This window comes from Heliconius melpomene, chromosome 1 (genome assembly GCF_056956725.1).
Source record: "Heliconius melpomene rosina isolate 202511_hmr_F chromosome 1, ASM5695672v1, whole genome shotgun sequence".
Classification (NCBI taxonomy): Eukaryota; Metazoa; Arthropoda; class Insecta; order Lepidoptera; family Nymphalidae; genus Heliconius; species Heliconius melpomene.
In genome coordinates, this window is record NC_140389.1 from 9528292 (window position 1) to 9540152 (window position 11861).

Sequence of the window (11861 nt, forward strand, 5' to 3'; positions counted from 1 at the left end):
GCTTGTATGTTTATAAAGAAAAGGTGTAAAAATATATCAAACTAATAAAATACTAATATACCTTCGATTTTTCCTCCAGGACGGCTCGCCGCTGGCCACTTATGATCGACCCTCAGGGTCAAGCCAACCGCTGGGTCAAGAACATGGAGAAACCCAACAACTTGAGCGTCGTACGAATGACGCAGGCGGACCTCGGCCGCGTGCTGGAAAATGCTGTACAATTTGGACAACCGGTATCATAAATAAAAGACAGCTTCACATTTTTTCTTTTTACAGCAAGATAGGGAGAAGGAGCCTAATCTTAAGACTCACTTCGTTCCCCATGCAATGCCCAATTTTTGGTACATTACGCGTTGAGTGGTGGAATTTTGTCTTACTACAGCAGAGAAATGAAAATAATTTCTATGAGATAGATCTTTCATATGTCAGACGCTGTCCCACTGCGCCACGATGGCCAAATATTAAGTCGATTAATTAAGTAATTATAAAAAAAAAATCAACTATACGCTGTATCTCGCAAACAGCAGAGTAGGCAGAGGGAACCTCGTGTTAAGAGATACTCCGTTCCCCACTTTTCGCCGAATTTTTATCGTATTTATAAATCTTATATGTGTTCATATTTGTAGGTATTATTGGAAAATGTGCTAGAGGAATTAGATCCAATGTTAGAACCACTCCTACAGCAGCAAACGTTCAGACAAGGAGGCGCTCTCTGCATCAAGATAGGAGATACTATAGTTGAATATAGTAAAGATTTCAAGTAAGATTGCAGCACAATATTATTAGTTAGCTTTATTATTAGTTATTTTTAACATTAAATAAACAACAAAAACACAAATAAAATAAAATATTTATACGTAATTTAAAAAATATACGTTTTAAAGAAATACTAAATAAATCAATAAGTTATATATTTATGAGTAGCATATATGTAGAAGGCACGCTACTAGGCACGCTGGAGGCGATCAGGAAAATAATTTTGAAATTATATTTGTTTAAATCCTATGTCTCAATCAAAAACATTGAATCTATTTACGCCCAATATTAATAATGTATCGCCTATCTCCAGTTAACGTCTATCTCGTACTGTCCGACATGTCTATCCAATCACTAACCTGCATGCCTACCTCCATCTCTGTCTATTTCAATCTATGGTAGCAATTTTTGGATTAGGATTGGTTATTAACATTGGGCGTTAGTTAATACATAGCAGAATTAAAGATTTCCGTAAGGTGAAGGGTGGCGCGGTAGCTTCCTCCCTTTATATAAGTTTTAAAAGTTTATATGTACACTATTAATTGTTTTCATACAAAACAAAAATATATATTTGCGTTTTTGTTAAAACTTCTTTTCACAAGATAAAAACTATTTTTTTAGAAAGCTAATTTAATGAGGAATACATATTAAAAATATAAAGTTACCATATCACTACAGACTTTACATAAGCACAAAGCTCGCGAACCCGCACTACCTGCCGGAGGTGGGCGTGCGCGTGACGCTCGTGAACTTTATGCTGGCGGCGGATGGGCTGCAGGCTCAGCTGCTGGCGCGCGTGGTGGCGCGCGAGCGCCCTGACCTGCAGCAGGCCAAGGCCGAGCTCACCACACAGGGGGCCGAGCACCGCCGCCTGCTGCAGGACATCGAGCGGAAGATTCTCAATGTGCTATCCACGTCCGAGCACTTGCTGGAGGATGAGGAGGCGGTTCAGGTATACTTATGTTATTACAGTTGTGCTTATAATGAAGTCAATTAAAAAGACTGGAGGATTATATTTTTTGTCAAAATTTAATTAAACTTTATTTTTTTGATAGATTTTGAATTCAGCTAAAGATATGGCTAATGAGATCAAAGAAAAACAAGAAGTGGCTATGATTACTGAAAAACAGATAGATGTAGCCAGAAACGACTACGTGCCCATTGCAGTACATTCTACTAATTTGTTTTTCCTAATAGGTAACCAAGTGTTAGTTAACATTCAAATAGGTGATTAGGAAAACTAACAAATATTTATATACCTACAGAAAACAGAGACAGCCAGCCAGACATACCAATTAGGTTGCAAGCTCATCTTCATCTGTGCCTTTTCTATGTCAAATAATGTTCTGTAAATGTAACAGGATAACGAGAATATTATATGATAGACTAACCAAATAAAATTCATTTAATTATCATATTTTCTTATACATATAATTAACTATTTTCTTAGATTTATTTTATATAATTTTCCTTAATATAATATTATTTTGTATCAACTAGCATCCCTCGCCCACATCGACCCCATGTACCAATACTCGCTGGGATGGTTCGAGGGCTTGTTCACGGCGAGCATCGACAACACGGAGAAAGTGGACGATATCGAAGAGCGACTTTTCATACTGCGCACGCATTTTACTTACTCATTATATGCTAATATATGTAGGAGCTTATTCGAAAAGGTGTGTTATTTGTGTACCTTTAATAATATTTAACAAAATAATGAATATTAAACGCCATTTAGTTGAAATATATATTTTTTTATAATACTCATTATAATTTGACGTCTTACTCGTCTTAGGCCCGTATATAAACTCTAAGTTTTGAGATTGATCTGGAGAGCTATCTGGAAATGCTGTTATATTAAATAATCTATAAACAAAAATGGCTTCTTAACGTCGATTACTCACCATGATAATTCTCAATTCTCTTTGAATATCTTATTGACGAACATTATAATATTCGTTAAGATATTGAGGGAGAGTATTGTAATGTTCAATCGTAACATTTATTGAATATAAAACTAACATTTTAGGATAAATTGGTATTTTCCTTACTCCTCACGGTGACAATAATGGTGGCGGAGGACCGGCTGCTGCAGTCCAACGTAATGTTCCTGCTGGCGGGCGCTGTGCCACGCGTGGTGCCGCCCAACCCCGTCACCTTCCTCAGTCCACAGGCTTGGGCGGAGTTTAATGGGTTAGTTGTTTGTATTTAGGTATTTTAACTGCTTGCTATTGCACACCTTGATTTAGAACATCTTTTTTAACCTTTACAACTTTAAACTCAGGTTAAATGAGATAGACAAGTTTAACGGGATCGTCGACCACTTCACGTCGCACTCTCACAAGTGGGAGGAGTACTGCAACACGGGCGACGCGCACGTGCAGCCTCTACCGAAGCCCTGGGACACCCGACTTGATATGTTTGAGGTATCGTCATGTTTATAAAGTTTTCTATGGTTTTACAATAAAGATTTTAAAAGTAATGGAAGATCTATAAAAAAATTACACAGCAAGACTCGAAACCTCGCCTGTTAGAAACGGACCAAGCACTATGCACTACGTCATATGTCAAGTTACGTCTAATTTCTTATACACTTGTTAGAACTTATTTATTTCAGGATTTAACTACAAATGTATAGTTTTCAGATTTTTCCCTGAACTATTCTAGGTCAACGGGAAGTACTTATGAATTTTGATTCCCATTATACTGTCGAAATACGCGTTTTTTTGCAAAATAAACCATATCTTTTTTTAAGTAAATAAAGAAAAAATATTTTTTCAGAAAATCAAGGACCGTAGATGTCAGTATATGGTTTGAATTTCAATTCGATATCTCTAAGCGTTCCTAAGATAAAGGCTCTTAACAGACAGACAGACGGACAACAAATTAATCTTATAAAGGTACCTTTTTTGCTTAAAATGTGCGAATCCCTAAAAGTAACAAATGAACTAATAAGACATAAAAAACTACTGTAAATATTAAATACTTATATACTATTTCAGAAAATGATGGTACTACGTTGCATGCGATTAGATATGATGGTGCCGGCTGTGCAAAACTTTGTCGAAGGTTACTTTTAATATTTAAACATCACTTTTCCGCAATTATTCTTTATTAGAATAATCTTAATATCGTAAATTTGTTTTAGCTCAAATGGGTCGTCAGTTCGTGGAGCCACCATTGTTTGACTTAGCGTCTTCTTACGCTGACTCACATTGTTGTATTCCTCTCTTATTTGTACTGACTCCGGGGTCTGATCCTATGGGTACACTACTTAAATTTGCTGATGATCAGGTACTATTATTATTATTATACAGGTCTATTCTACTATTTTTATAATTTATTTAAAATATAGTAATATATTATATTAAATTAACTTAGGGTTTTGGTTCGTCACGTCTGTTCTCCCTGTCCCTGGGACAAGGCCAGGGCCCGATAGCGGTGAAGCTGATAGACGAGGGCGTCCGCAGCGGCACGTGGGTTGTACTGCAAAATTGTCACTTGGCCAAAAGTTGGATGCCGATGCTGGAAAAGGTTTATTATGAAAATAATTAAATGTGTTATTTATTATAGTTTATTCAGAAGAAACATGGGAACCTTAAGTTTTCGAGTGGGAATCTCAACTTGTCGCGACTACAGTCGCACGCTTTTCCTGGCCTGCTTTTCGACTAAATATATATCAATTATTAATACATTCATTGTAATATATAAATTAATGTTAATGTTAATTAATGTTATGTTATTAATGTTTATATTTAAGCTTGTGACAGATTTTAACCTAAGACTATTAGTTACAAGATTTTCTCTTATAAATTAAAAAGTAATTAATAATTTAATGGCTTTTGTTACTTAAATTTTCTACTATTTAATTAAGATCTGCGAAGGCCTAACGCCAGATTCAACGCACCCCGACTTCAGACTGTGGCTGACGTCGTACCCGGCGGAGCACTTCCCCGTCTACGTGCTGCAAAACGGAGTTAAGATGACCAATGAACCTCCACAAGGTTATTTTATTAGCTAGAGTCAGTAGAGTCAACTTAACATGGTAAAAATTTTGTACCTATTGACAACTAATTATCTCAATCATAATTAGAGAATGCGTGTTCTACATAATACTGACGGTTGTAGACTCGATTCCCATGGAGACGACGTTTTTTTCGTTTCCTCACTTTGATAAGAAGAGAAAGCACTAAGCATCATTCGCGATGTCTAAAAAATTAGGTGAAAAAGAAGGGGCAGAGAGTCTCCTCTGCCTACCCTGCTATATTTTTTATACAGAGTGAAGCTTAAAAAAAATACATAAATTACAGGTCTCCGGGCAAACATCGCTCGTTCCTACCAAAGCGATCCCATCAACGACCTCGAATGGTTTGAAGGCAACAAACAATCGGAGATATTTAAGAAGCTCCTCTTCGCCTTGTGCTTCTTCCACGCGGTGGTGCAGGAGAGACGTCAGTTCGGACCCCTCGGGTGGAACATACGTTACGAATTCAATGAAACCGATCTACGAATTAGTGTTACACAACTTTATATGTTCCTTAATGAGTATGATGTAAGTATTTTTGGGATTTTTTTTACATTTAAAACGTTTTTGTGGTCGCAGTTCGAGGGCGCAGTATGATAGCGTCTTACTGTATACGCGGCGGCTATGGGTCCGATCGTTACTCGAAAAAATGAATATATTTAAATTATTTTAATTTCTTTGTTCTGGTAGACAAAACGCGGTTGAGTTCCGCCATTCGACACACATGTCTCTAAGAATATGTGGAAAGTGTGGGGCGAAGTGTCTTTACAATAGGTAAGGGGAATCTAGTTAGCATATTCTGCTATGCGGTAAAAAATGTAAAGGTACTTTTTATTTTCCTAATTTTTTTAATTGTAAATTATACAAATATTTAATGAATCTTATATGTTTATAGTAAATACTTATTAGAAATTAAAATTCGTGTTAATATAAGAGTAACACGTATATAATGAAAATATTAATAAAAATATATTTCCTATATGTTGGACAAACTAAAATATCATCTTTATTTTATGGTCTAACTTATATAAATAGATGTTTAAATAAATTCACTCTATATAGGTATGTAATAATAAATGTTATTGTACAAATAAAAGCAACCCGTATCGTCCTACATGTGTATAAATATGAAACGTTATGTTTATAACATGAAGCGAGTTACAATTCACGTCACGGGCTTCGGACACAGCTGGATCTAAGCTTATATCCATATAGATATCTCGACGGGCGATGCTCTAAATAAAATTTAAATTTTTATTATTCTTGAAAATATTTATTTGCTAACGCACTTACAAATATTTGTGATATATTTATAGTATATATTTATAGTATCTTTTCTGTAATAATAAACGATAACATTCGTATGAGTATCTTTTCTGTAATAATAAACGAATGTTATCGTTTATTATTACAGAAAAGATACTCATGCTTAATAATCCGGTAATAGTCGTTTCCATAATTTTTCCTTTTTTTAAATTATTTTAATATCAAAATGTATTTTATTATTAATGTGTTGTATTTTATCATTTATGCTTCAAATCTCAGACTGGGTCAACATTTATAGTAATTTATATTCTCCATGTGGAGAATATTTTTAGTATAAATGTTAGTTTAGTTATAAATTAGGTTCTTCGGTCGGTTATTATTATTATTCATCAATATATATGAACGCAGGACGTACAATTCGTAGCGCTACGATATCTGACCGGCGAGTGCAACTACGGCGGCCGCGTCACCGACGACTGGGACCGCCGCTGTCTCAACACCATTCTGTACAAGTTCTACAACCCCGACGCTATCGGCGATGAGAAATATTCACTAGATCCGACCGGTGAGTGCTTTCATTATCTAAAATTCTTGTTTATCCTATCTATTCAAAATATACATAATACATATATACATTCAATTAACTATCACAGGCGTTTAATTGTCAAAGTAACTTAACAAAACCTTGTGGAAGCCGTCGTTAAATTTATATCTACAAGCATTTTTATAGCATTAGGCATTAAGTACATATCAAAAGATAATTCATATTAAGATAAAAAATTATACGTATAATTTCTAAACCTAACTGTTGAGTGAGTTGAGTGAACTAAATCAAATGGGTTTCCTAAACACATACTTAGGTTAGTTGCTTCAATCACTGTAACCCGATGGGCAACCTTAGGACCTATCCATGTGCATCATCATAGGGTGCATTAATGGGTAGTGGAGACTAGTGTTTCTTCTCATATTTGCACGTACATAAAGGCACATACTACATCCCCACGTTGCGCGAGCACGGCGACTTCATTGCGTTCGCGCGCTCCATGCCGGTGGCGACGCCGCCCAGCGTTTTCGGCTTCCACACCAACGCCGACATCACCAAACACTTCCGCGAGGCTGAGGATCTGCTCAATACTGCTGTACTTACCCAAGTACGTTATATATCTGACTATCATATTATATTAGGAAGAATTACTTCTTTACTCTTAGATCTTCAATGATAATAGCAATAAATATAGTAGTATTTTCAACAAATATAGTAATAATTTTGGTATCTTTTCTTTGGTGGTATTTTAGATTAATAATAATTATAGAAAAACATTTAAAATTATAAGCATTAAGTTAAATGTTATTAGAATAGAATAAGTGTACTTTCATTATCTTGTTTGTTTCATTCATCAATCATCGTCGGACTGAAGGATCGCACGGTGAGTGAAAAATTATATAATTTCAACAAATTTATTATATTTTTGTTCAACACATTAATCATTATGTATTTCATTTTGTTACAAGGACCGCATGAAACAATATTTGGTGAGCTTATATTTTTAAAACATTTATTATTCACAAAGATGTGTTAATCTCGCTTTTAGCACGCTTTTAACCTTTGTCTGTCTTTTAAATCAATCAATGTAAAAAAGATTTTATAGCTATTTTGATCAAGTAACCCTACACATATGTTCAAAATTTTTACATATACATATATGGGGTCCACGACAATATAAGGTTTTCAAACAATAATGCTGACGTTTTTGCTAGAATAATAAAGACAACTAGAAAATGATTTGGCGAGCGTGATTTGAAGACATTTTATGTTGATTGGCGGAACTGAATAGGAGTTTTTCAACTCAGTCTCTTAACATTTGTTAGATCTCTCTGTCGATATTGCTATATGCGGGAACAAACGGGAAGCTATAAAATATTATATAACATATATGCAGGACACGATGGCGGCGGGTGGCGCGGGCACGACCCCTGAGCAGCAGGCCATGGGCGTGGCGGAGGACGTGCTGGCGCGCCTGCCGCAGCAGATCTTGCGCGGGCCCTCGCACGAGGGCGACATCAAGCCCGCCGACATGACGCCCATGTCCATCGTCGTCATTCAGGAGGCGGCCCGCTACGAGCGCCTCGTTAACGTGGTGCGCTCGAGCTCCAGGGCGGTCATAGGCGCGGTGCAAGGTAAGCTATACACACACACACACACAGGACACAAGGGCGCGACCCCCGAGCAGCAGACCACGGGCCACAAACAAAAACATGGGTTTGGGTAAATAAACAAAAAAAAGCAAGTCCAAGCTTATGCTTTAAATAACGAACCTGAAAACATACCTGTTCCATATTACGATATCTACTTTGCCTTGAAGAAATGAAATGTCATTAATACATAAATAATTTATAAAAGACTACTATAGATCACAATACTTTTACTATCTCTCTTCTCCCTCTTTCTGCGTCGAGATTCCTTTAAAATCATCACGTGAAATTCTCTGTACCACACCTAATCTACGTATGATCGTGGTATATTATTTGATAATTGGGTTATACAATATATAAGTCTTGCATTTATTTTAAAATTGGTAAAAATTGTAATATGTTAAATTTGATAAATATTGCAGAAAATTTATAAGCAAAATAAGTGGGGTAAACGTTCATTAAGCTCATTTTCCCACTGTACCAAACTAAACTGGCAAAAGGATTACCAACAGAAAAATATAAACTTTAATTTACAATATTGTGTTACTTAACTTTATACAAAATATTATGTAGTAGGATATCAAAAATGTTTAAGTACACATAACTCATAAAGTAAATGGATTTAGTAAATGTTAACACGTCTAGGTGTAAGTGTTCTAACGGACATAACGGAGGAGGTGTTGACGAGTATGGTGCGCGGGCGCATCCCCGCGCTGTGGGCCGGCAAGAGCTACCCCTCGCTCAAGCCGCTCGCTTCTTACTTCAATGATCTGCTTGAAAGGCTTGAATTTTTACAGGTTTGTTACTAATTTTACTCAGAATATAACGCGGTTAGTACAAAAAACACACTTTTAATATGTAATTACCAAAGTCTAAGTAGCGTACTTTGGAAAGCGTCCAAATATCTTGAAATTTTTATACGTTTGTTAGAACGTTTTTATGTATTATCATCTATAAATAATTTTTAACAAGTATAAACATTTGCAGCACTGGCACAGCCACGGGCCGCCGACGATGTTCTGGCTGTCGGGGTTCTACTTCCCGCAGGCGTTCCTAACGGCGGCGCAGCAGAGCTACGCGCGCAAGTACCGCATACCCATCGACCAGCTCGCCTTCCATTATGAGGTTTGAGTATAGCTAAGAGTCCCTCTAGCAGAGTCCCTCTTTTATAATTAAAGGATCTATGAGAAACTGAATATTTAGATGTGTTGTACTTTTTTTATTATAAATTCAAATATTAATACTTTTGAGCTTGGAAAATTGCCTGGGACATACGTCAACAGGTGAAGGCTTGAGAGGTCCTTTTACAATGCATTAACACTCGTCTTTGCTACACCAGCCCCATATCGCGAAACTATCTCAAAGGAAATGATAATATAAATACAGAAATAATTAAACTTCTACGTAAACAAAAAATCAAATGTATGTATAAGCTTCGTCTTAGCATATTTCTATAAATATCTGTAAGATAATTGATGTATAATATAATTATCCAAATCCGTTCAGTAGTTTTTACGTGAAAGTGAAACTAACGTCCATCCTCACAAACTTTCACATTTATTATATTAAGTACGGAGTAGGATATCCATAATATTTTTTTTAGCAACAATACTAACAATATTTTCATTAAAAAAATTATATAATGATGGCACTTCTTCAATGACAAATTCTTAAATTATTACTGTTGTTTTAATAAAACTGGAAAATAAAATAGAACAGGGGAAGCTCGTGTAATTAAATTTCATGTAACCTTTTTGTTGAGTGCTTTACAAGCAAATTCATTTTGTTCTCTTAATAATTTCAATAAAATGCCAATTAGCTGTTCGTAATTGGGTTGAAATTGTAGGCATTGCGATGAAAAATGTATTTCATTTTACTTTAAACGAGAATTTCAATGAACATTTTTGTCAAAAGCAATTATTAATTAAAAACTGCCCAAAGGGTGTATCGGCCTACTCGTATACTCGCAAAGTCAACACTTGAGCATAATACATTAACAAAATGTCCGAACGTTTATGTATTTTTTAACTTGGATTTATGTATTTAAATGCATGGGATTTTATTAAAGAACAGCTATAATATTTAAGTAGACAATTCAGAAGTAATGACTGAATTATTCTAAAATTAAAATATTGTTTTTAGTTTTAATACTATAAATATGAGATCTATTTTATTATATCGTTAATACGCTAAGTATCTAATACGTTCTTGTCTAACTAACCCAGGGCGATTTTTGTAAGTTCAGATCTGAAAAGATCAGATCAGACGTAAACATAAAATATCGTTAAGTTTCGTGATTTATTATGTGATCCAAAAAAAATACATATTAATAAAAATATTATTTACATACACGGATATCTTTCATAGAATGTCAAAGACGTGCCGTTATGATAATTTTCGTACTTTATATTACTTTTTTAGAATTGCCACCAAATTAATCTAAGGAAAGTATACTCACATATACAAACATGTAACACGATTGTTGAAAATTTTAATTCCACACGGAGAATGTTGAATATTTTATATATATTTTTTTCTTGATACGGAACAAAAACATGATGTTTCATGCAATGCAATCTCTAAATAAATGAAAAACGAACAAAGAACATGATTTAGGAGATTTCCTTTAGCGTCACGTTGTATGTGGCATATAGAAGAGTAGGCAGAAGGAACCTAGTTTTTGCCACTCAATACGCAATGTCTCAAAAATAGTGGTGCGTGGTAGAGGGTCGACATTGCGTATTGAGTGGCAAAAAGCAACATCGCACTTTATGTTGTCATTCTCCCGAGTTGAAATCGACCCACAAGCATTGTGAATAGGTAGAGCTGCTGCGATGTGCAAGGGTAAAATGTTGTCATGTGTTGATGGTGACGAAGCGTATATTACAGGTGCAGCGCTCCTTCACGCTGGAGACGCCACCCGAAGAAGGCGTGTACATACGTGGGCTGTACATGGAGGGCGCTCGTTGGAACATGGAGGATTATATCGTGGATGAATCTATTCCTAAAGTTCTCTACGATGAATTCCCGCCGGTTGGTGTGCATTTAAACATACTGTTATTATTGTTATTATTAAGTTTACGCGCCGGTCGCGGATTCGATTCTTGCTCTGAGTAATAAGGTCGGTCGCGCAGGTGTGGCTGATCCCGCTGAAGCGCGAGGACATCCCCACGGACGTGTTCTACAACTGCCCGCTGTACAAGACGGGCGACCGGCGCGGCGTGCTGTCCACCACCGGCCACTCCACCAACTACGTGCTGTTCATGCGCCTGCCCACCGCCGCGCCGCCCGACCACTGGATCATGCGCGGCGTGGCGCTGCTCACGCAACTGCCCTTCTAGAGCCGCCACGACCGCTACCTACGGGTTCATTAAATATTGTTCTTATATTGTCGTTTTATTTATACCTGTTTTTTTATTAGAAGCCATAGAAACATCTTTATAGGATAGTTTAGATTATACTTTGAAAGAGATCACTTAAATGTTAACACAATACATAGACAACTTAATAATACAAAGATAATAATTTACTTAAAGTTTCTAATTTCTATAAGTTAGCAAAAAAAAATTGATGTGCAAATTTAACCAACAATCTACCACCCTAGGCTCGAGGCTTCTTA

At 36.0% G+C, this 11861-nt stretch overlaps 1 protein-coding gene across 1 annotated transcript in view; it reads left to right on the plus strand.

Annotated features, from left to right (window-relative positions):
* The window catches only part of Dhc36C (Dynein heavy chain at 36C), a 36438-nt gene extending 24810 nt beyond the window's left edge, over positions 1–11628 (plus strand). Inside the window, exons 54-72 of the mRNA XM_085189322.1 lie at positions 80–233; positions 627–760; positions 1435–1708; positions 1812–1953; positions 2257–2435; positions 2789–2952; positions 3044–3185; positions 3762–3828; positions 3908–4053; positions 4141–4293; positions 4634–4763; positions 5070–5311; positions 6458–6614; positions 7034–7200; positions 7990–8227; positions 8888–9039; positions 9230–9367; positions 11132–11275; positions 11377–11628. Of these exons, the coding sequence (XP_085045448.1) occupies positions 80–233; positions 627–760; positions 1435–1708; positions 1812–1953; positions 2257–2435; positions 2789–2952; positions 3044–3185; positions 3762–3828; positions 3908–4053; positions 4141–4293; positions 4634–4763; positions 5070–5311; positions 6458–6614; positions 7034–7200; positions 7990–8227; positions 8888–9039; positions 9230–9367; positions 11132–11275; positions 11377–11583 (3130 nt within the window). The 3' untranslated portion in view covers positions 11584–11628. The remainder of the gene's footprint in view (positions 1–79; positions 234–626; positions 761–1434; positions 1709–1811; positions 1954–2256; positions 2436–2788; positions 2953–3043; positions 3186–3761; positions 3829–3907; positions 4054–4140; positions 4294–4633; positions 4764–5069; positions 5312–6457; positions 6615–7033; positions 7201–7989; positions 8228–8887; positions 9040–9229; positions 9368–11131; positions 11276–11376) is intronic.
* The last annotated feature ends 233 nt before the right edge of the window (positions 11629–11861 follow it).